The sequence below is a fragment of the Epinephelus moara genome, chromosome 6 (assembly GCF_006386435.1).
Source record: "Epinephelus moara isolate mb chromosome 6, YSFRI_EMoa_1.0, whole genome shotgun sequence".
Taxonomy (NCBI): domain Eukaryota; kingdom Metazoa; phylum Chordata; class Actinopteri; order Perciformes; family Serranidae; genus Epinephelus; species Epinephelus moara.
In genome coordinates, this window is record NC_065511.1 from 14,474,284 (window position 1) to 14,494,955 (window position 20,672).

The following is a 20,672-nucleotide window of genomic DNA, read 5'->3' on the forward strand; positions in this document are numbered from 1 at the left end:
GTTTAGTGGACTAACTTTGCACTTGAAAGGATGCCCGTTCAATTACGTTTTAACAGGTCTGACGCTACGGCTGTATCTAGGCTAATGGCTAACATGCTAACTATTATTTCTATGTCACTAGTCACTTGAAACAAATTTAGGACGATAGGAGACGGGTTGAAATAAATCGAAATTTCCCTTTAAGGTGGCAGATGTATATAAGTATTACTCTTCAGGTAATTGTCCTGGCAAAACTGACAAAAGCTGATCTCAATAAAGAAGAAAAGAAAAGATCACATTAAGTGTTTTAGCTTTTCTCCAGTCCAAATTGTGAGTCAAAGAGATGGTGATTGGATGAAAGTGTGTATGGAAAATGTTGATTTCTTTGATTGTTACCTTCTTGGTAAACAAATAGCTTTAGTTTAAGCTGTTGCAGAAATATATTTTCAACACATCTTCAAACTAGATCTGGGTTTCTCTGTGGTAGCTGCAAGAAAACCTGTTCCAGTTAACTTACCTTAAACTGGTTAGTTTTTTCTGAGTGCTGTGATAAGTTTTTATCAGTGTGATACCCTTCACCTGCATCATGAGCTCTTACTGTGCTACTATGTTTATGAGATGGAGAAGTTTCTTGCTTTAACTTTCAAATAAGACAACTCCAAAACCAGATGGAGGAAGAGGTCCAAGTATGAAGACCTGATGAAGGAGTGTTGCTACCACAGGTGGAGCTCCCAGTACTATGTTGGCTTTAGTCTCCTGGAAATGATCAGTCATTAGGAGTGCCATTGAGGCATCGGAAAGATCTGCTAGATGGTTTTGGATCAAATGGAGCTAGCCTAAGCGCTACTATGACATAATCCAAGGTTTGATCAAACCCAGTGCAACCAGGGGGTCTGAAGTTGAAAGACCAGGGCACTTATTTGTAGGATATCATGCGGACCATTGTGTGTGCATTTTCATAGGATATCATGTGAACAATTGCATGAGGATACATTGACTCAAATCACCCAGTGGCCCCTGGTAACACCAATCATTGATTATATGTCCCCACACCAAAGATCCATCATATGAATAAATGAACATCTGGATAAAAACTCCAACACCAGCAAATTGAAACAATATTTGTTTTTATTTGGCACAACACAAAAGTGCTTTACGATAACACTGCCCATGACTAGTTTGGCATGAAAACAACCTCATAGTTCATTGTTGGTCGCATTCATAAAACCTCGGAATAAAACCTGTCTTTATAAGTGTATAAAAATGACCCTCAGTTTTTCTTTTGTTATTGCTCAGTAAGGCACCTCACAATTTTTCGACACATCATTTGCAGATAATTATATTTTGTGCAAATGTTATCGATTAAAGTTTTCAGTCTGTATTGGCTTTATTGTTTGTTGTATTATGGACTCAACATACCGTTGGTTAGTGTTTCAACACTGCAAAAAAATTTAAGCCTAGCAATAATGTTCACATGTTATATATATTAGAAAAAATTCTAAATGTACTTATTGTTTTTGCAGTGTAGGCATATGGAACATTAGGGGTCTTATATAACAGAGGACATCTTGCTAAGTACAGAATCCTATAAACCACAGAATATTTTTACATAAATATGCTGGTTTTCTATCTAAGTACAAAGTACAAAAACACAGGTTCATCACTTCTCTTGAAATCAATAACTTATCCCTACAAATTGCATTTTTATTGTTGTTATTGCAGACAAACCCCCCAGCTCATAATTTCACATTGTTTGGTCAGATATACAAGTCATTGTCAGAACAGTTGAAAGCACAACAAATACATTTTCCCATTTTTCTTATAAAAACATGAGTGAAAATAAAGAATCTTTGGTAGCTAAGCAAAAATAGAATAAAAATGTCTACATATAAAATGCATCGAAATACAAAGTAACAAGAAGTAAACGGCTACAGCAAAAGGCCGACAAGGCAGAGAAATCCAGCTTTGACTTAATAAGGAACTGCGTATAAAAAAGGACACCTTTATATTTAATATCACAAACAGATCATAAATTACTTGAGACCTTCAGAATGCATCAGTCTTTGGACGGCATCCTTATGCCTTGATACAATGCAAAGAGAACCACTGAGGTATTTCATCTTAATTACGTCAAGCATCATGCTGGACGACAGGACAGACATAAAAGTGCATAAGTAATAAACTCATGTCTGCTCCTGGTCTGTAGCAAACACTGGACTCGTTTCATTCCAAAATGCTGTTCCCTTCCATCAAGTGCCCTTATTCAAATTCCTGTTATCAGGTAGTACTTTTCTCCCATTTGGTGCTTAATGTATTCCTCTTACATTTGCTTCTTCCCTTGCAGATAAGGGAAGCAGGAAGCAAGGAATAGGAGGGATGTCACTACACTATTCTCAATACAGTATGTGAAAGAAAGGAAGAGAACAAGGGCATATGGAAGGCAAAAAAATAACAAAATCTTTGGACTGGAACACGTCCACCGTGTCTACTTGGTGGTTATCGTTCAACTTGGTAGAAAGAAATACATTAACAAAAATAGTGTTAAAACCATTTTGCAACATACACCCACTATTCATAATAAAAAAAAGAAAAACAAAAGTCATTGTTTCTGTAAAAAATAAAACAGTCACAGCAGCAATGATTCACCATCTCTCTTCTGGTCACATGTTCACCTGGTCACCTGATCCGGAGGAGATTATATCTACCAATCAGTGATCAGTTTGAGATTCTTCACTTTGTAAACGTCAAGAAAAAATACTGCATTCACGTCATATGGGAATAACAAAACTTGTAAGTGTCCAGACATTCAAACATAATGGATTTATGGGGAATTGCAGCCCCTTAATAGCATGAATGGATACTTCTATGGATACCTCACCTTTTCACATTCAACATACAGTATAGGCACCAAAGTGAGCGATGTGTTTCATTTTAAACTGCATTTCAAGAATTGTAATGTCAAGGACAAACACAACCTGCATCAAATAGCTGTGCGCTGCCATTGAACTTTAGGAGTTGCAATTATGAATTGAGTTAAATGTTACACAAAAGTTCCTCTGTTGAAACAGATAAATACATTAATAAATGTATGAAGACTATGAGAAAGTATCTTTCCCATATGACATGAGTGCAACAGAAGAAAGAGAGCAGCTTTTTTTTAATTTTAAAGCCCTTTCTGTACCCTTTCACTCTTTGTAAATTGATACCATAGCTCTTCCTAAGAGATCTTAAAACACCGGAACGGTAAACCAATGCTTTGCCCTCAGAGCTAAGAACTTTGAAGTTGTGTCATTAAATCTTTAAACTGATGCAATTTAACTTCTTAATTTTAGGGTTTTAATGGTAAAGTGGCTAACCTCACCTCTTCACAAGATCCAGAGACCATCCAGATACTTTCAGATTACAATTACACTAACTAGATTGTAATGGCAGCAGTCTCTCTCAAGACCTTTAGGAGTTAAGAATGTAATCCTTGACAGTGGAGACAGCCTGGAATGGCAGGGTGCTAGTTTGACTTCAACTTGAAGCTATGTGGTGTGTTTTGTTTTTGTTTTTTGCTTCCCTTGGTGGGACAATATGTAGATTTGCTTATAGTCAGGCTGTAATGACATTTCTTGGAGACACAATGATGCTCTGGAGGTAAAATATTCTCACTGGCAATGGCGAAATATTTCATAGGGGTGGCCAGATGGGACCACTGAAAATCTTGGCATGGCACACCAAAACCAAAAGCAATAACTGAATTTCAGAAATTCTATTATGTTGTTCACGTTTAAAGGCTTGTTGAAAACTATGTCAGTATGAGAGTTAAAGAAAAGGACACTGATATGCATTGGTTTCTTATTTAACAGTTAATTATATTAATTATCTAATGTGCACAGAGTAATACCTTGGTCCACCCCCTTGGCGGTGCCACTGCTTACTGGTCAAGTTAAACCCCAACGGGTTGTGATAAAAATCCACAGTTTCTTTGGCTGGGTTGCAAATGTTAAACTGGAGCCCAGTGGAAGTGACATGGGTAAGAGGTAGCTAATATTACAAAGCCTAGCACTCTTGCTGCCAACTGCATCATATTCAACCATGCAATTCTGACTTATCAGAAGTTTAGCTAGTTAGTTTACAGTATCTGACCTTTAGCTAAACATGTTAGATCAAAAAAATGTGTTAAGCTAATTAGCTAGCATGCTGATGTTCCAAGATTGTGATAACTATGGTCATGCATGAACCGAAAAAAAAAAAAAAAGCAGCCACTGCCATGTTTTTGCCATTCAAGTTTGGAAAAAAACCCTGGTTCTTTGCCCATTTTGGTTGAACTCAACCAATTTTGCCTCCAGAGCTGCTCTGCATCTGCAAAACATTTGTATAATAACAACATGGTGTGAGTGAAAAACAACCCATAAGAGAGTTCAGTGGTAAATGATGACAGTAAGTCATACATCCAGCACCATGTCATAGTGTGTTTCCTTCTTCCTCTTCCCACACTTATTTATAAGAACTGTATACAATGTCAACAGTATGACCCAGTAACTGGCATAGACGACTGCTCCTATAACCAGAACAATCTTTTCTGATTCAGGAAAGGGTTTTCTAGTCTGTAGGATTACTGTGTAGATAATCCCAATGAAGAGAATGGTGAACCAAACTGATATAGGAATCAGACCAATGAAGTTCACTACTATTGTTTTCCTCCCAGAGGTCCCCCATCCAGACTTGTTGATGGTTGCTATTGCAAACATTTTGGCTGGCAACAGGCTTGACATGTACAGTACGGAATAGAACGACATAAACACCATGACAATGTTACCTCTGAGGCAGCTGGCAAACGAGGCCTTGATCAGCGCCACCGCCTGCACAATGAGCAGAAACAACAGAATATTCCAGAGCCTTCCTTGGTAGAAGAGTTGGATTGCAGTGGCGATGAGGAAAAACGGGAAGAAGCCCGTGATCACAGCCTCATAAGTCATCCATAGATGGTGTTTGTGGAACCACATGGAGTTGTATAGCCATTCTCTGAAATATGACTTACTCCATCGAGTTTGTTGATTGAGCCACCGCAGGTATGTAATTGGCGTCTCGGTGAGGCACTTTGATCGAGCAGTATATTTGGTTGCATACCCAAGGCTTAGAACTCTGTTCGTGAGATGGCGGTCATCCCCAAAACTGCAGTGGGATCCCATAAAAGTCTGATTGTACCAGTCCTCAAGGAACTCGTGAAGGAGAGAGTTCCGGTACATTCCTAAAGGCCCACTGATGCACTGCACACAACCAAAGTAAGACTGGCAAGCCCGCTCAATGTTGAAGGCCATCCAGTACCGCACGCTGCTCAGGAAGGAGATCCATGACTCATATTTATTCAGGATCTAAGGAAGAAGTGTTGGAGGAAAAGTTGGAGGTTAACCATGAAAATGTAATCTATATGAAATATTCAGTTTGTAAAATTTATCACATGCAAGGAATGAGAAAATATTCGTAGTTGTGTAACCAACCTGCACATCTCCTCCAACCCCTCCCACCATGGGGTCTTCTTCTAGAACCTTCACCATCTCCACCGATGATGCTGGGTCCAACATAGTGTCAGAGTCACACACCTGAGTAAAAGCCACAAAATAAACACTGATTAACCTGGGTTATAGGGCCAAAGGTCATCTTTTATCGTCACTTAAAAAAGACAAACATCTTGGCAAGTTTTTCCCATAGTCATTTTGCCCATGAACGTAGTTACTGTGACATCCCACATTAGTTTGTGGACTCCCACTTGGAAATTTGAGTTCTGCATTTTGGAGACAGCTTCTAGGTGCCATGCAGGGAACTGCAGTTTTTGACACTCCCGCATTGGTTCATTTTTCAGCTCCAGACATTGCCACGTGTTTTTTTATCTTAACCAAATCGAGGGTCTAAGGATAGAGGGTGTCATGTGTTGTATTGTAAAGCCCCTTGAGGCAAATTTGCAATTAAAGGCTACAGAAATAAAACTGACTTGCCCTGAATCGACTTCATTGTAACCAGTGGATGATCTCCTGCAACCAAGATTAACTGCTTAAAACTAAATCACTACCCACTATCTTTCTGATGACCCCTTTTCTTAGCTCTCTCTATTTTCTTCTATAAATGGTAATTTTCCTCCCTAACAAAATCAGGTGATGAAAACAAACCTAGAGCCCAATCCCCCAGTAACAAAACACATCTGTTACAGGCTGAGCCTGATGATAGTAAAACCGCAAACAACACTGTCCCTCCTTTGTTGAAGAGTACTGGCATGATTTCTGGCATCGCTGCAGTAAGTTCTTTTGAAATCTCTGTTAAACAGGAGGTTTCTGGCAAGCTGTATCCAGCTGCAGGTGTTAGACAGCATCATTTCAAAGGGTGTTTAAGCCTCAAGTCCCCTTTTTGTGATGCAAACTCATTAGAATGGTTCCAAATGTTATTAGAGAAATAATGTTTCTGTTCAGTTTTACTCATGTCTTTAAGTAATACCACCAGCTGAATATTACAGACCAAATATGACATGATTACACTTTGTGTTTTGGCCAAACAATTTAAGTTACATGGTTTTATATTTCTTTTCTGGATACAGGATAAAAATCAGTACTTCTTTAGCTTGTGTGTTTCCAAGCTTGGCATTGTGATTAATGCTTTTAGCTCCTGTTTATATTCTCAGCCACACCACCACCACCACACAGTATTGGCATTAACACACTGTATTGGCCAGCCAAACACCCTTGGGAACTAGCTTTTCCAAATAAATAATTTAGGTGTCCTTAACAGGTCTGTCTCAGTCAAGTTAAACTCTAACCTAGTTGATAAGTTTTTCACCAGCAAACAGATGCATACCAATGTGACCTTTCTTTGAAAACAGTTTTGGGTCTTGACTCTGAATACCACTCATGTAGATGATGTAACACTCAGCTCTGTGAAACAGATCTGTTATTACACTTAGACATAAGCTACTGCTGCCCTCCTTCACGCTACACTTCACAACACGATGCACACAGCCACTGTCCGTCTAAAAGCAGCACAAAAGACTCTTTGTGGACCCCATGTTTGGTTTGGCAGAGCCCCCCCTTCCCCTCTCCAGTCATCTCTTTCTCCATCTCTCTTTCTCTTCCCTTTCAATCCCATCTTCAGCTCACACTGATGTCAGCTGTCCTTGTCTTACCTGTGTGTGTTTGTACATCATCCATTTTATCTGTTATGTAATGGTGTCTAATTTGCACCATTGACACTATTGTTCCCCCCTTTCCCTTAGTCTCTCTTTTGTTTTTATGCATTCAATCTAGCCATGTCCACTATCCATCCTTCCATCCTTTCACCATTCCTTTATTTCCCTTATTTAAACCCCCTTATTAACAACCATTTCTAGTGTCAGTGACTTACCTGCACATAGTCCATGCTCCTCCCCAGTGCTTTGAAGGCTGTATACATGACCTCTCTCTTCCCTCCCCACTTCTGCATGATGCACACACACTTGTTGTTCAGCACCAGCCTGGAGACCTGCTGAAGGCTCTCAGCGTAGCTCTCATCTGTCTCCTCTGGCCCTCGGCTGTGATAGTTACTCCGCCACACGTATGTGGCCGACTTGTCCCATCCCATGATCTCTTTAAAAATCTCCATCATGTACAAGTCGTCGTCCGCGTTCCCGTCGATCACCATGATCACTTTGATCCCTGGGTATGTCAGCCTCTTCACTGACACCAGGCATTTCCTCAGGTAGTTTGGGTCCTCTTGATACGCTGCAATGCACAACGCCAAGGATTTGTTGAGTTTGATTGGCGTCTCTAAGGACCGCCTCATGTTTCGGTGTTCTAAAAGCGCAAAGAGACTCTGGATGATGAGGTGGATGACCAAGATGGCACCGTACAGGCCGAAGGATAGGTGATTGCGGGCTGTTGTGAAGAACTGGTAGCCCATGATGTAGGCTGTGGAGATGCCCACCAGGAGGGACACGCCAAACATGGTGGTCCCAAATATCCGCAGGTAGGTGAGGACTCTTTGACACCTCATCTGGGGACACAATGTGGAGAAAAGGGTTACATTCAGTCAATGGAGTACAAAAACTGTAGGACTTTTGTGCATCAATTACATGCCTAATGCAATGGGATGAATAATTTTATTCCTGTTTTACTTTGTACAAACATCAGATGACCATCCTATGATTAGGAGAGGGTAAATGAAAAAGAAAACATTTATGTTAACATATGTATAGTAGTTTTTCACATGGTGTACCTGAAAAACACTGACTTCCATACTAGCAATAAAACGTATTAAGCATTATTAAGATACAACATATAAAATAATGCTTATTCGCAGCTTTTCATTAATCTCTATGGCACACATAACCTTGTTTTATTACAACAAACCCAGGTAGAGAGAGTAGTAAACTTTCTCCTCCTTTTTTTACTCCCTCATTGCCCCTCTCCTTCCCTCTTCCCCTTCCCAAAATCCCTGTCTAAATGTCAGACAGTTGTGAGTAGCCGATTGTTCCAACTCTCCTTTAGTGTGGGTGGGCGCACATTACAAGTTTTCTTGACCTAATTAACCAACAAGCTGGCTGCCCCTGCCAAATGTCCAAGTGCTCTCTAAATGCCTGGGAGAAACTATTATGATTTTTTTTCTTTCTTTTGTGTTGTAAAGAAAGGGTTGAAAAAGATGTTCAGGACCCAGACCATGACGGATTATTCTGTGTGTCTTTATGTGGGGACAAGTGAGGAACATTCCCTGCTTTTGTGTCTAAACTGTGTGCGACATGAACCCCGCTGCACAAAATCTTCTGCTCAGAATCCTGAAGTTTCTTTCCAGCCCTCATTATGTTGCTACCGCCATCTGTTTGGCAGACCAGCGGAGACCCACTCAGCGTGGCTCAGCTCGGCTCAACGCAGAGCGGACCACCCTGTGATGTCATCTGTTTATATCTCCGTGGGAAGAAGAAGACAAGAGCCTTTTAGATTTTCTAATGCTGCACGTGTGCTTCTTCCCCTCTGTGTCTCCCCATAAAAAGTACAACAAATAGATACAAAGATAAAGATGCACAGTTAGCAGAGGAAGGGTATGATGTATTGCTTTAAACATCATAAAAAACATGCTTTTTTTAGCGTAGCGAAAAAAGGACTGACAGGAGTTTGACCCTTTGACATTATGGAGGTCAAAGTTTGCTTCTCTGGTGATTGAGTCAGTAGGATGCCCCCTTGTGGTACATATTTATTTGCATATGTCATCATCATATATCATTACCTGTAAGTTATGCATGTAAGTTTAGTGAAGACGAGCAAGACATGTAAATCAGAACAAGCAATAAAGTCATCAAAAGAAGAGTACACAAAGCCCAGCAGTGTTTGTGACTTGGCAAGAGGTTTTCACACCACACCTAAACACACAAGACAGATGGAGGGAGGGAGAGAGCAACAGACAGCGAGAAGAAGAGAAAGACTTGTAAAGACAGAAGTGAAGAGGGGCAGAGGACGGCAGAGCCAGAGAGAATGAAAGGAAGGACAGGAAAGTGGGTAAAAGCAGATGACATTGAACAGAAAAGAAGACGGATATCTAGAAAGACTGCAAGAAAGAACAAAGCAAGAGACACTGAGAGCAGCAGAAGCAGAGAGAGAGGCCGAGCTGAGAGAGAGGAATATGCACACACACCCCTTGGCTCAGACATAATGCCTTGTTCATTTGATCGGTGGATGAGAAGGCCACAACCAGTGTTGCAGGCCTCCTCTGGCACGTGGCAAGGCTCTTAACGTCAGCCGCTCATTTACAAGACCCCTGACACACGCTACACACACACACACACACACACACAAATGCACATATAAAAGCTTATTACACTAGGGAAGAGAGAGGAGTGTGTGTCTGTAAAAAATACGCATTTTTTAATTGCGTTAAGCTGAGGGTGCGTTTCACCTTAGACCTCCTTTGGTTTGCACACTACAGTGTGTGCGTCTAATGTTTTACAACTATATAAGGTAGTGCAGAACAAACTCTCTAACCCTGTCTCCCTGCATCAACTTTATATGAACTCAGCCACTGCTTAGGAGAAGACATATTTCACCATAACTATACCTAATGATTTGTGAATTGTGTTTGGGTTATAGATTATATTGTTAAAAGGTATTTGGTGTAAGGGATGGAAGTCATTGCAAATCGTTTGATATACCCTCACGACCAGGGCGTGACAGACACATTCACACATACTGGGAATTTACAGGTTCCATTTCACCCAACCTGCACATGTTTGGACTGTAGGAAATCTGAGAACTTGGAGGAAACCACTGCAGACACATGGAGAACATGTAAACTCCACACTGTGTTTGCTGCTTTTTGACAGTTTGTTTATTTACGATCCGCACTTTAGTGACGATGAAACGCTTGCTCTGGTTAAAGGTTTGTGGTTAAAATAGAAAACCAAACTTTTTAATTCAACTCAGGTCATAATCCTCAGATGTAAAGTTTTTGCTCTTTTCTCGATGCAGATCAACTTTGTGCTCAGTTTTGTAAAATTCAGTGATTCTGTGCAAAAACACACAGCTCAGACATTACCTCTTGTTCAGATGCTTTGCTCTTCATAGCGTCTCATACACCCCTGAGCACATGATCCAAAGGTCAAGACTAACAATTAGCTCAGAGTGCAGGATTATTAACTGCAGACTAAAAACTATCAGTCATGATGGTCATCCAAACTTGGCCCCAGCCCCTGAGATATAAAGCCTCTAATCACAAGAGCATCTGTGACAGAGAAGGTGTCAGTGACATATGTGAGAGTGTATCTACGCATGTCAGTATATGACGTGTGAGAGCAAGCTGAAGGTGTCATTAGCACATGTGGATGATGCCTGTTTGTTTTTATATCTTGGTACAGTTGACCTAAAGAGCCCAATCACTACCTCTGTGTGTGTGTCCAACCCTACAGTGACCTTGGGTTGGATGCTTTTGCAGTCCCACTCTAACGTCATTAACAGTCTCTTGGGTAAAATTCTCACTGGCTCTGTCTCAGAGGTAATTTTACAAAAATGAAGGTTCGCATGGATAGAGAGTAGATGGTGGGTTAGCAAAAAGATGAACTGATGAATGAATGAAAGAGATGTCTGTGTCCTCTGGTGAAAACTCCATTTGGCTCAGTTTGAAATAAGATTACAGTTTTACGTGGCTTGCTGAGATTTAACAGTCAAAACAATGGTTTAATAGTAACTGGCGTGAGTACCTAGGCTAGATGAGAAAATGAGTACGCGCCCAGACATCACTGACAAATGTATTAAACCCTCCAAACTGTAACAGAAGTTAGATGTTGATAATTGTACTTCCCACTGTTGTGCTCACTGTGAAGCAGGAACATTTCTGGAGACGATTCAAACATATGATCTGTTTTAGTCATTTGAGCTATATGATCCGAGCTTATACCCCTATTAAATATGAATAGGCCTTCACATACCCTTTACACAGAGCAAACGTTAACTGTACATTGTGTACTGTGATGCACAGTTTATTGTTTAACTCAATTATACCATATTACCATACCTCTAACATGTCTTACTGAAATCTTTACTATACTTATACATACTTCAATCATTTGTGCATTTATATTAAACATATGTCCAATATGTAAAGGATAGCTGGCACTGAGTTGTGTGGTTACTGACAAACAAGACCAAGACTCATGGTGGGGTTACCACAAATGTGAACCTCATGGTAGTGCCAGAGGGGATGTCACGGGACCACCAGAGTCAGTAGGGTTCATTGTCTGGGAACCATGAAAATGCAGACAAACATGTTAGAGACATGTAGGAGATATCATACTGGATAAATCAAAACTCTGAACAAGTCTTGCTAGAGGTAAAGTCAGGGGATCATCCACCAAAGTCAACCTGATTCATCCTCTGAGGACCATGATTGTCCATACAAGGTTTTATGGCAACCTGTCCAATAGATGTGAAGATATTTCTCTCTGTACTTCAGTGGTGAACCATCCAAACATGAGATCGGCATTGCTGTCCATAGAACTGCTAGCATGGCTGACAGTGCAAACTCAAAAAACAGTTTTCAACACCATGTATTTATGTAAAAATAATGTATGTAATAATGGCCCTCAGCCAGTACGGATACAACAGCGTTCATGGGTATAAAAACAGGTATTCATCTAACTTTTATCAAGTCTTTTAAATATCCGTGTATAACTGGGTGTGTAAAAAGTTTGACAGTGCATTGAATTAAGCATATCAGCACTTCTGGAACATGGGGAACTCTGTGACCCATATAGGTCCTTTCGTATAAGTAGTGATTTAGTAGAGACATGAGAATCACCACATGCTGTAACAACTCTTATGTATGTTACGCAACAGTGGATAGATGTCAGAAATATATGTGGTTTGTCTGCTTAAATGTTGTCTCATCGTTGCAGCTGAATGCTGGCCCTGTGTGCACGTGTATCTATATGTGCAAATGCGTGAGCTAAGCATAATATGTTCAGTACATGTGTTTAGCCAGCGTGCATACATGCGCACAGGAAGGGATGTATGTGTGTGAGCGTATGTGCGCTGCAGAGAGGAAGAGATGGTTTGGCAAACTCTCAGGAGAGCAGTGGAATCCCTGTCAGCAGGGTCCCAGTTCCAAGGCCTGTGATGGAACGTAAAATCTAACAACGCTCGCCAGACTGTGTGTGAGTGTGTGTGAGTGTGTGTCTTTATACAGTAAGTATATGTGAATGTGTTTGTGTGATTACTGTATGCTCTGCACAGGCAGTATAAATCTAAAAGCGGAGCCAAAAAAGACAGCTTGCTGGTCCGTGTGGAGCTGAGATAACATAAAGCTTACATCTTTATTGTGACTCAGCAGTCACTGACTAGAAGTGTAACATTCGTAAATCAGCTGCTGTGGCCAGATGAGTGCTGTTCACATATAAAAATTTTATGTTGCTCTGAAGAGTGAGCCAGCTCACACCTGTGGCTGGTATACTTTGGGTATGGATACAGTATAAGACTGAGAATGGGCTACTTATGACAGTGACATTATCTCTATCAATCTACAATATATACAGGCAACTGTGAATATGTCAGCGATATTTATGGGTTACTTAAAGCGTCTTAGTGTTGATCCATTAAAGAAATATTGGACAAAATCTGTGTTATCACCAGGACTGTATCCGAAAGTATGAGAAAAACAGACCTGCTGAGGTCATATACACCTTTGAAATCTCAAACGCATGATGTCCTGCCAACAGAAAACGCACACATGCAAAAATGGAAAGATACATAGTTTGGAACCTGAACAAGCAATGCACATATGGGACCTGTGTGTGCATTAGTTTGTTTGTGTGTGTGTGTGTGTGTGTGTGTGTGTGTGTGTGTGTGTGTGTGTAGGGGCAAGGCTGGAAAAGACCAGGAAGCATTTTAAAGGCATTAAAATGTGGAGATGGCCCTCGTGACAGTTCTAGCAGGATGCAGGAAAAGGCTCACATGTTCCTAAGCAGATGATGAGGCAGAGGAGAGGGAGCGGCTGGGAAAAAGACAGAGTTGGCTGCCGACTTATAGGCGAGACGCACTTGACATACTCAAGGCCGGCTTGTACACTTCTGGCTTGCTTTCATGTAGCTGCTTTCTAAAACGGGGTCAACTTTATGCATGATAGATTTGTTTTAAACAATCAAATCTTAGTCAGATGAGTCTGTAAAGATAATGTGAATGCAGAATTACATGGCAAAAATATGAAATAGGCTATAAACATAGAGTATTTTTAAAATATGGATGTAAAATCAGAAACAGCTGTGTAGCTAAATCTGAATTTTACTCATCTTGTATTGCTGCAGTTAAACGGGTACTTCACTGCTTTAGCCCAGTATGAATGAAACTGCAAACTCCAACTGAACCAAAAGGTCATGAGAGTTTTCAAAGGCGCCGCTAGGAAGTCACTAACCCTCCTCACTCCTCCCCTTTCTCCTCCTCGTCCTTCTCCTTCCCATAAACCCCCCATGTGGTCAGAGTGCGCTGTTGTTGCGGGAGCGTTGTCTTTATAAGAACCAGAGCTAAACTGTAACACCACCCACTGCGCTTACGCCACACTGCTCCTTACATGATTGGAATCAGGTGGACAGGGCCACAACTGGCAAAGGTACAGCGTTACAACGTAACATGGGAGTTGACTTTTACATTCCCCATCTCCTCCTCTGTCTCTTTATATCCTCACCTTCTGTGTGCTATTAGAATCAGGTGTGATAAGGCTGGCAAAGACACAAAGGTTACAACATCCAAGCAGACTGTTTTGTGTTACTCAAACATCTTGTTCCTTTACCACAGCAGTTGGTGTTGCATCATTTCAGTTTTATTTGATGTAAAAGTAAAGGTGGGCAGTGAAGCTGCAACTCATTATTTAATAAAACACTATGGTACATCCATTCTCAATTTTGAAGCCAAACTATGCTGTTTGGTATTTTGGCATGTTGTCCTCCCTTTGACTCATCCCTAGCTCTCTCTTTTTTGTGAATGAGCAGGAGGAAGTGATGCAGCCATACTACAGAGAGAAAGATGGAAAAGGGAAGAGCAGCAGAAAGGGATGGAGGAGAACTGTATGAGGGGAAAGTAGGTTGTAATGAAGTGAGTTATTAAGAGAGAGAGCGGCATGGCAGACACCAAAAGAAGGAGGGGGGAGACTGCGAGGCACGGTGGTGGACTTGGCTCAGTCCACTGCCAGCTGAGGCACTGGACTCCTGCCACAAGCTCCAAGATTTTCAGCCAAATTACAGATGCGACTCAGTCGAGAATGCCGCTCCTCTATCAGGCTGTTTATTTGGTTTCTTTCTTATATGGAATTTTCACAATAAATATCACAAAAGCCCCTGTTTGGTTTCTCCTGCTTCTGAAGGCCAGAACATTTCTGCCATAAAAGTTTTAAATTGTTTTTTTTTTTTCTTTTCTTTGAATCCAGCCATTTTCTGTCATCCATTAATCCAACACTTTCTCTTATCTGACAACAGACAGTTATCAACAGTGCTAAAATTTCTGGCTTCCTCCCTACATGGGAGAAAATTCTATTCAAGCACTCTATTATCACAGCTAAGAGATAACTTAAGAGACGGAAACCCAGAGGCAGGCTGAATGGCTGAATGAAATAATAGTCAGAGGTATTAAGGAAGAAAAAGATTTGACTGTGATTGAAGTTTTAAATTTCTGAACTTTTGTCGTCTGATCTTTTCAACAAGATGTACCATAAGTAATATAGCCACTAAGATCAAAATAAAAATGTCCAGGAGCCAACTATAAATGCTGTGCTGCAAACACAGCTTGCTTTATACAGCTCCTGGGTTACTTTATGGTATACCGTAACTCCTGGACCTATGCATTAACACTGGCATCAGCCTTCCCTGTGAGACCCTGTGACTCAGTATGAGGTAGTGGGAATCTAACTCAGAACCTCACTGACATCCAAATTTTCACTTTTACTGGCTGGCTGTAATGCTGCTTCATTGCTACTTTACCAAGGGAAGCTGGAAAAAAACTGTGGCATTAATGCAGAATAGATGAGGTAGGTGGTGGTGCCGTGGATGTTATGTGTTGGGAGGGGCTGCACATATACTATGCACTCTATGCTTAACTTCAGTAGTTATACCATGCCGGCCCCAAGGCCCTATACACTGACAGACCCATGCTGTGAGCAGTAATGGCACGTGAGACGTGTTGTGAGCCCTAATGGAGACCAGCCATGGAATGCCTTCCTCTGTTAAGTAGTAAACTGCTCTGTGCGCTGTGTGGAAGAACATCCTGTAGCACTGATGAGTCTATAGACTGAGTCACCTATTGAAGAGTGCAAAAAAGCTGCTTTTCTTCCTGTTCTGGCATCAGCAGCTATAGTAGGCAACCTTTGTGGACTACCCACATTGCTGCACATACGTATTAAATCTCTCTTTGAGTGCTTAATGTTCCACTAACAGGCACCAGACATGAATTGCCCCCCTCACAGTGGCACACTGAGCCAAATGCTCAGCAGAGGAGCTCCCTCGAGGGCTCAGATTAGGGACAGTATGTTGGTATTACTCCAGATACATGTGTGCATTGACAGAGGGCACTGATTATACAAAGAACTCCTGTTCTTAAACTATTATTTTGAAATACAATGTATGTCATACATATTGATGCATTTTAAACAAAGTAAATGCTTATTAGTGGCTACTGTAAGTTTCTCCAGTGGTGCAGTAGTACATATTCTTTTAAAAATGCACTGCAGAAAAGCAGCTAATATGAAGAACATGTGGTGGGTAAACTGTATCAGTGTTTCAGATAGGAAAAGCCAGCAAGTTTAAGTTCCTACACAATAGAGAGGGTGGAGAACTCTCACGCTGATATATTTGTACTGACAGTGGATTAAATGCTTCATCACTCCCTACAGGTGGATGTCACGGTGGTTCCAACGTGCACTGTGTGAGCACTAAAATGCATTATGAAAGGAAAACCTAGCCAGGTCAGTAGAAAGAGGATTCCGTGTGTAGGATAGAAACTCTGTACTGCGCATTATAGATCTATGAAGGAATGTTTAGACATCCAGCTTGCAGATGGGCATTCCTTGTGTGGGTTTTTTTATGAGCCACTAGTTGTATCTGCACACAGAGAGAGATCAGGGTAGGTGGATGGAGAGTATGTCAAAGGGGTGAGACAGATGTTCATTTGCATTCATTTATATGTGCATAATGCACGTTGTGGGTGTTTGGGGAAGTTGTAATGCCAACAGTTAGGCGAGAAATGTGCAAACATTTTGTCCAAATTACACTGTGTTAAGGCGGCACCTGCATAAGCTTCCCATGATGTTTGCATGCAACTATACTTTTGTGATTCCCCTACCCAGCCACTCAGAGCACATTAATATGAACAATTATTAAACTATTATCTAAAACGCAAAGGCCATTCAGTTTTCACGTGTGCGCAAAAAGCTGTCTTTCACATTTGGTATCAAATTACGCGCTCCGACCACGAGGCACGCTGAACGTGTCCAAATCCAGCCTTCCCATTGGCTCGCAAACCTCAAAGAATGACGTGTAAATGTGACGTCATCAAATTAGTTTTTTCTCAGGCTGACGGTGATGACTGGCTCAGCAAAGACCTGGTGAGGTTTTGTATGATTAGAAGTCTAATCTGGGTGGACAAGTGTGACACATTTCCACAGCTGGCACTGCCGGGCAAGGAGGAATGCATTTGTCTCTGCCAGTTAGGACATATTAAACTTTTGAGACACATATTTTCTTCATTTTACAGTAAGATTTTAATACAGCAGTTAACATATATGGCAGAAAGAGACGAAATTGCTTTTCAGCTTAACACCTGTAAGGGATGCTATTCGCGTTTTACGCACGACCCATAAAGGCGCATAAGAAAAAAAAGCACTACTTTTGTGACAGCTGGCATGTCCCCCAACTTCAAGCATCACGCCCTTTATTGAGCCTAAATATTGGACAACATCCTTACCATCTATAATTATGACAAAAACCTCATATATATTCTAAATATGTTCTAAAGTGTGGAGCATCAATATGTCCAGAAATAAATACAATACAGTTATTTCTGACTGGTTCCTGATGGAACATTTATCACTGTCTGTCAGCAAGCTGCAGACTCACCAGACCAAATGATCACTGACCGCCTACCTTGAAGCAGCTGTCGTCCTCTCGTTCGCCCTTGAGGAAGGATGCGGTCAGCTCCGGCGGCTCTGGTACCGCTCCACAGGGAGAAAAAGTCTCGACAAAGTTTCAAAGGAAACTCGTTTAGTAATGAGTCTCATGAATCCGCTGACACTGATCCTCATTAATGAGAAGGAAAAAAGATAAGACGCACGTTCCTCTTAAGTTTGCTCAGTTGGATGCTCAAACAAACAAAAAAAATCACGACTGCTTGTCTTCTCTAGTTTCTAACAGTCTGTCTGCAGTTAATAACTACACACCGCATGCTTCTTAGGTGTACAAACACAAACATCATGTCAGTCAACTTTGGCATCATTCATGTAAAAAAGTATAAATAAAGAGTAGACTATGCAAAAATGATAAATATTTTTCTCCATCAACTTCTGACAGTTTCATTCATTTCTCAAAAGTTTTTAAAAGTTACAAAAACGCCATCAACCCTGGCACCGTCAATGACACTCAATTTTAAAAAAAATAGCCTCCAGCTATGACTCTAATAATCAAATATGAATCAAATCATTTGTATTTGCTGTCTTAAAGGGGTGTGTAAGTATTTCTATAGTTTCCCCAAGCATCCAGGTTACACAGAGCGCAGAGAAGTGGCCAAAAGTCTCTCTGCCGCTGATGTCTAATTCCTTCCAGACGACTGTGTGTGTGTGTGTGGAGCCTCCTTTATGGCTGCTTCGGCTCCCAAACCCCTTTTACCGGGCTACAACAGATTGGCGTGTTGTTTTAATAAGAGGGGATGGTTTGGGGGGTATAAGGAGGAGCGAAGAGAGAGAGAGACCCACTCATTCAAACTCCTGAGGTAGCGACAGCATGGAGAGAAAGAGAGAGAGAGAGGGAGGCTGTCCATTCAAACCTGAGCGCAGAGCAGGATTATAGCATGTTCCTGAGAGGCTGTTAAACCTCCATGTTTTGTCTTTAATTACCCATATACATAGTGTGAAAACTGGCACATGCTCAGAGTTTAGCACTGGGCTTTACATTGAGCCAGTGTAAATTGCCTGACAATAAAAAATGATGAATATGATCAGAAATATTCATGCAAGGAGAAGTTTCTCACTGAGAGAACAGCTGGAAGCAGAATAGCAATCCAGACAGTCATCTGCGTCAGGAGCGCACATACTGTAGGCACGTGCAGACCGGGGCTTGGATGTTATGGAATTTCAGTCATTTCATTGATTCACTGGAGCGCAGTTCCCACCTTTGACCAGCAGGCAGTGCTGCACATTGCAGAACCCAGAGTCTGGTCTCTGCGATGTACAGTGGCTCCTCTGAAAGGCGATGTAAAGGGATTATCCAACCAAAACCAGGAATCATGTCCCACCTACCACCATGAGACAAGAAGTAATCATCATCATCAGGAACTCTTCTGTTATTCATGGAAATCTCTGCAGTTAGGAGAAAAAAGGATATCATACTGTTACTGCCTAGTGAAAATCTGGTCTTTATATATTTAGATAATCTGGATAGCCTATATGTGGCACTCAAGAAGGTAATTACTTAAAAGGCCTTCAATGACTCGTGGCTATTTAGTTATAATAGTTAAAACCATGTCCAAGTCTATCTGTTGTAGCTATTATAAGGCCTTCATCAGGGCAAGTACAAAACGGTCAACTTTACGCTGTCCCTATACATGCTGGCAAGTGGTCACATGATCAGTATGTTGTAAGGCATCATATAATTAGTGTAGACAGGTTAAGTCACATGACAGACCATGTTCAGCAGAGGAAATCACTCCAATCAAAAAAATCTAAATCAGTGACAGAAAAGGCAGACGTCAGGTTCCCCATTCTGTCTTCCAGCTGTATGAAAATATTTTGTTGCAAACCTGAAATAAAATTAAATGTTCAGTGTAGGATTTAGGGGGATATATTGACAGAAATGGAATATAATATAATAAGTATGTTGTCTTTGGTGTATAGTTGCCTGAAAATAACAGTGATATGTTTTCGTTACCTTAGAATGAGACATTATTATCTATATACAGATCAGGTCCTCATCTGTGGAGATCACCATGTTGCACTGCCATGTTTCTACAGTAGCCCAGAATGGACAAACCAAATACTGTCTCTAGATGAGGCCATCAACATGTTTGCATTTTCACATTGGCCACCATAACCAGCTTCAACCAGCTGAAATTTCTCCATAACCTGAAGTTTCAGCTGGTTGCAATCTGCTATCTTCACCACTAGATGCCACTAAATCCCCCTGAATCTTACACACTGTCTCTTTAACATTTTGCAGATTCACAGTTATCACAGGATAGTGACGTATGTGTGGATCCACAAATATCTAGGTACAGTATACAGTTGCTTGTTCTCATTTCTGGATGGTATTGTCCACTCCCATCTTTATTTGCAGGTATCTGTACATAAACCATGATCTAACACAACACTCCCGCTATATTTATTTAGAAATCCTCATTGAGATCAAGATGTCTTTCACAAGAGAGACATTAAGTAAAACTTAAAAGTCCCTCAGAAGGATATATGTCTCTAACTTCAGTTTATTTTGCAGTTCCAGTAGTGCGATGCACACCAGAAACCAGTCTTCTCACATCATTATTTTCCCAAACTTTGGAAAGCTTCTCCAGCCTAGATGTTATTCAACTAGTGTCACAGGCTGAGTAGTAAAGCAAATGTATAAAATTTGAGTTTTAATATATTTAGCTTTAAACTGAATCAGTATCAGATGAAGCGAGTATGATGCAAGTTTTTCTTATCTGAATTAAGGTTCTTGTATAAAACATAGTCTGTTAAGGCAATATAAAATAAATAAATAAATAAATAAAACTGACTTATCTTAAGAATAATGTCATGAGCCTAAAGGTTTTTGCTCTTAATGATGTCATTTCTGTGCCAACTCTGGAATGTTTTTCAAAGAGCCAAACTCACATGAAAAGCATCCTTTTTGTAAAACATCACGTTCGGAACATGAGCGTGTATGAGATGAAGTGATGAATAGAAATGGGGCCTGTGGTAGGAAATCCCCTGTAGACTCGCATTGTTTATGTGTGGTGCAGTAAAAACACACAGCGTCCAAG

The 20,672-nt window shown here is 40.8% G+C and overlaps 1 protein-coding gene across 1 annotated transcript; it reads right to left on the minus strand.

Annotated features, from left to right (window-relative positions):
- Positions 1 to 1,089: 1,089 nt before the first annotated feature.
- has2 (hyaluronan synthase 2) lies at positions 1,090 to 18,320 on the minus strand. Its single transcript, XM_050047142.1, has 4 exons — positions 17,591 to 18,320; positions 7,354 to 7,980; positions 5,466 to 5,567; positions 1,090 to 5,339 (listed from the first exon to the last, which is right to left on the minus strand). Exons 2-4 carry the CDS (start codon positions 7,978 to 7,980, stop codon positions 4,410 to 4,412), a joined length of 1,659 nt encoding a protein of 552 aa, XP_049903099.1. The 5' UTR covers positions 17,591 to 18,320; the 3' UTR covers positions 1,090 to 4,409.
- Positions 18,321 to 20,672: the final 2,352 nt, after the last annotated feature.

Bases quoted from the DNA above. Each gene is read 5' to 3' on its own strand.
- has2 (XM_050047142.1), bottom strand. From the start codon at position 7,980: ATGAGGTGTCAAAGAGTCCTCACCTACCTGCGGATATTTGGGACCACC. The intron at 5,568-7,353 runs GTAAGTCACTGA...GCTTTTACTCAG, and splicing joins GGAGCATGGACTATGTGCAG to GTGTGTGACTCTGACACTAT. The intron at 5,340-5,465 runs GTTGGTTACACA...CTTCTTCCTTAG, and splicing joins GGGTTGGAGGAGATGTGCAG to ATCCTGAATAAATATGAGTC.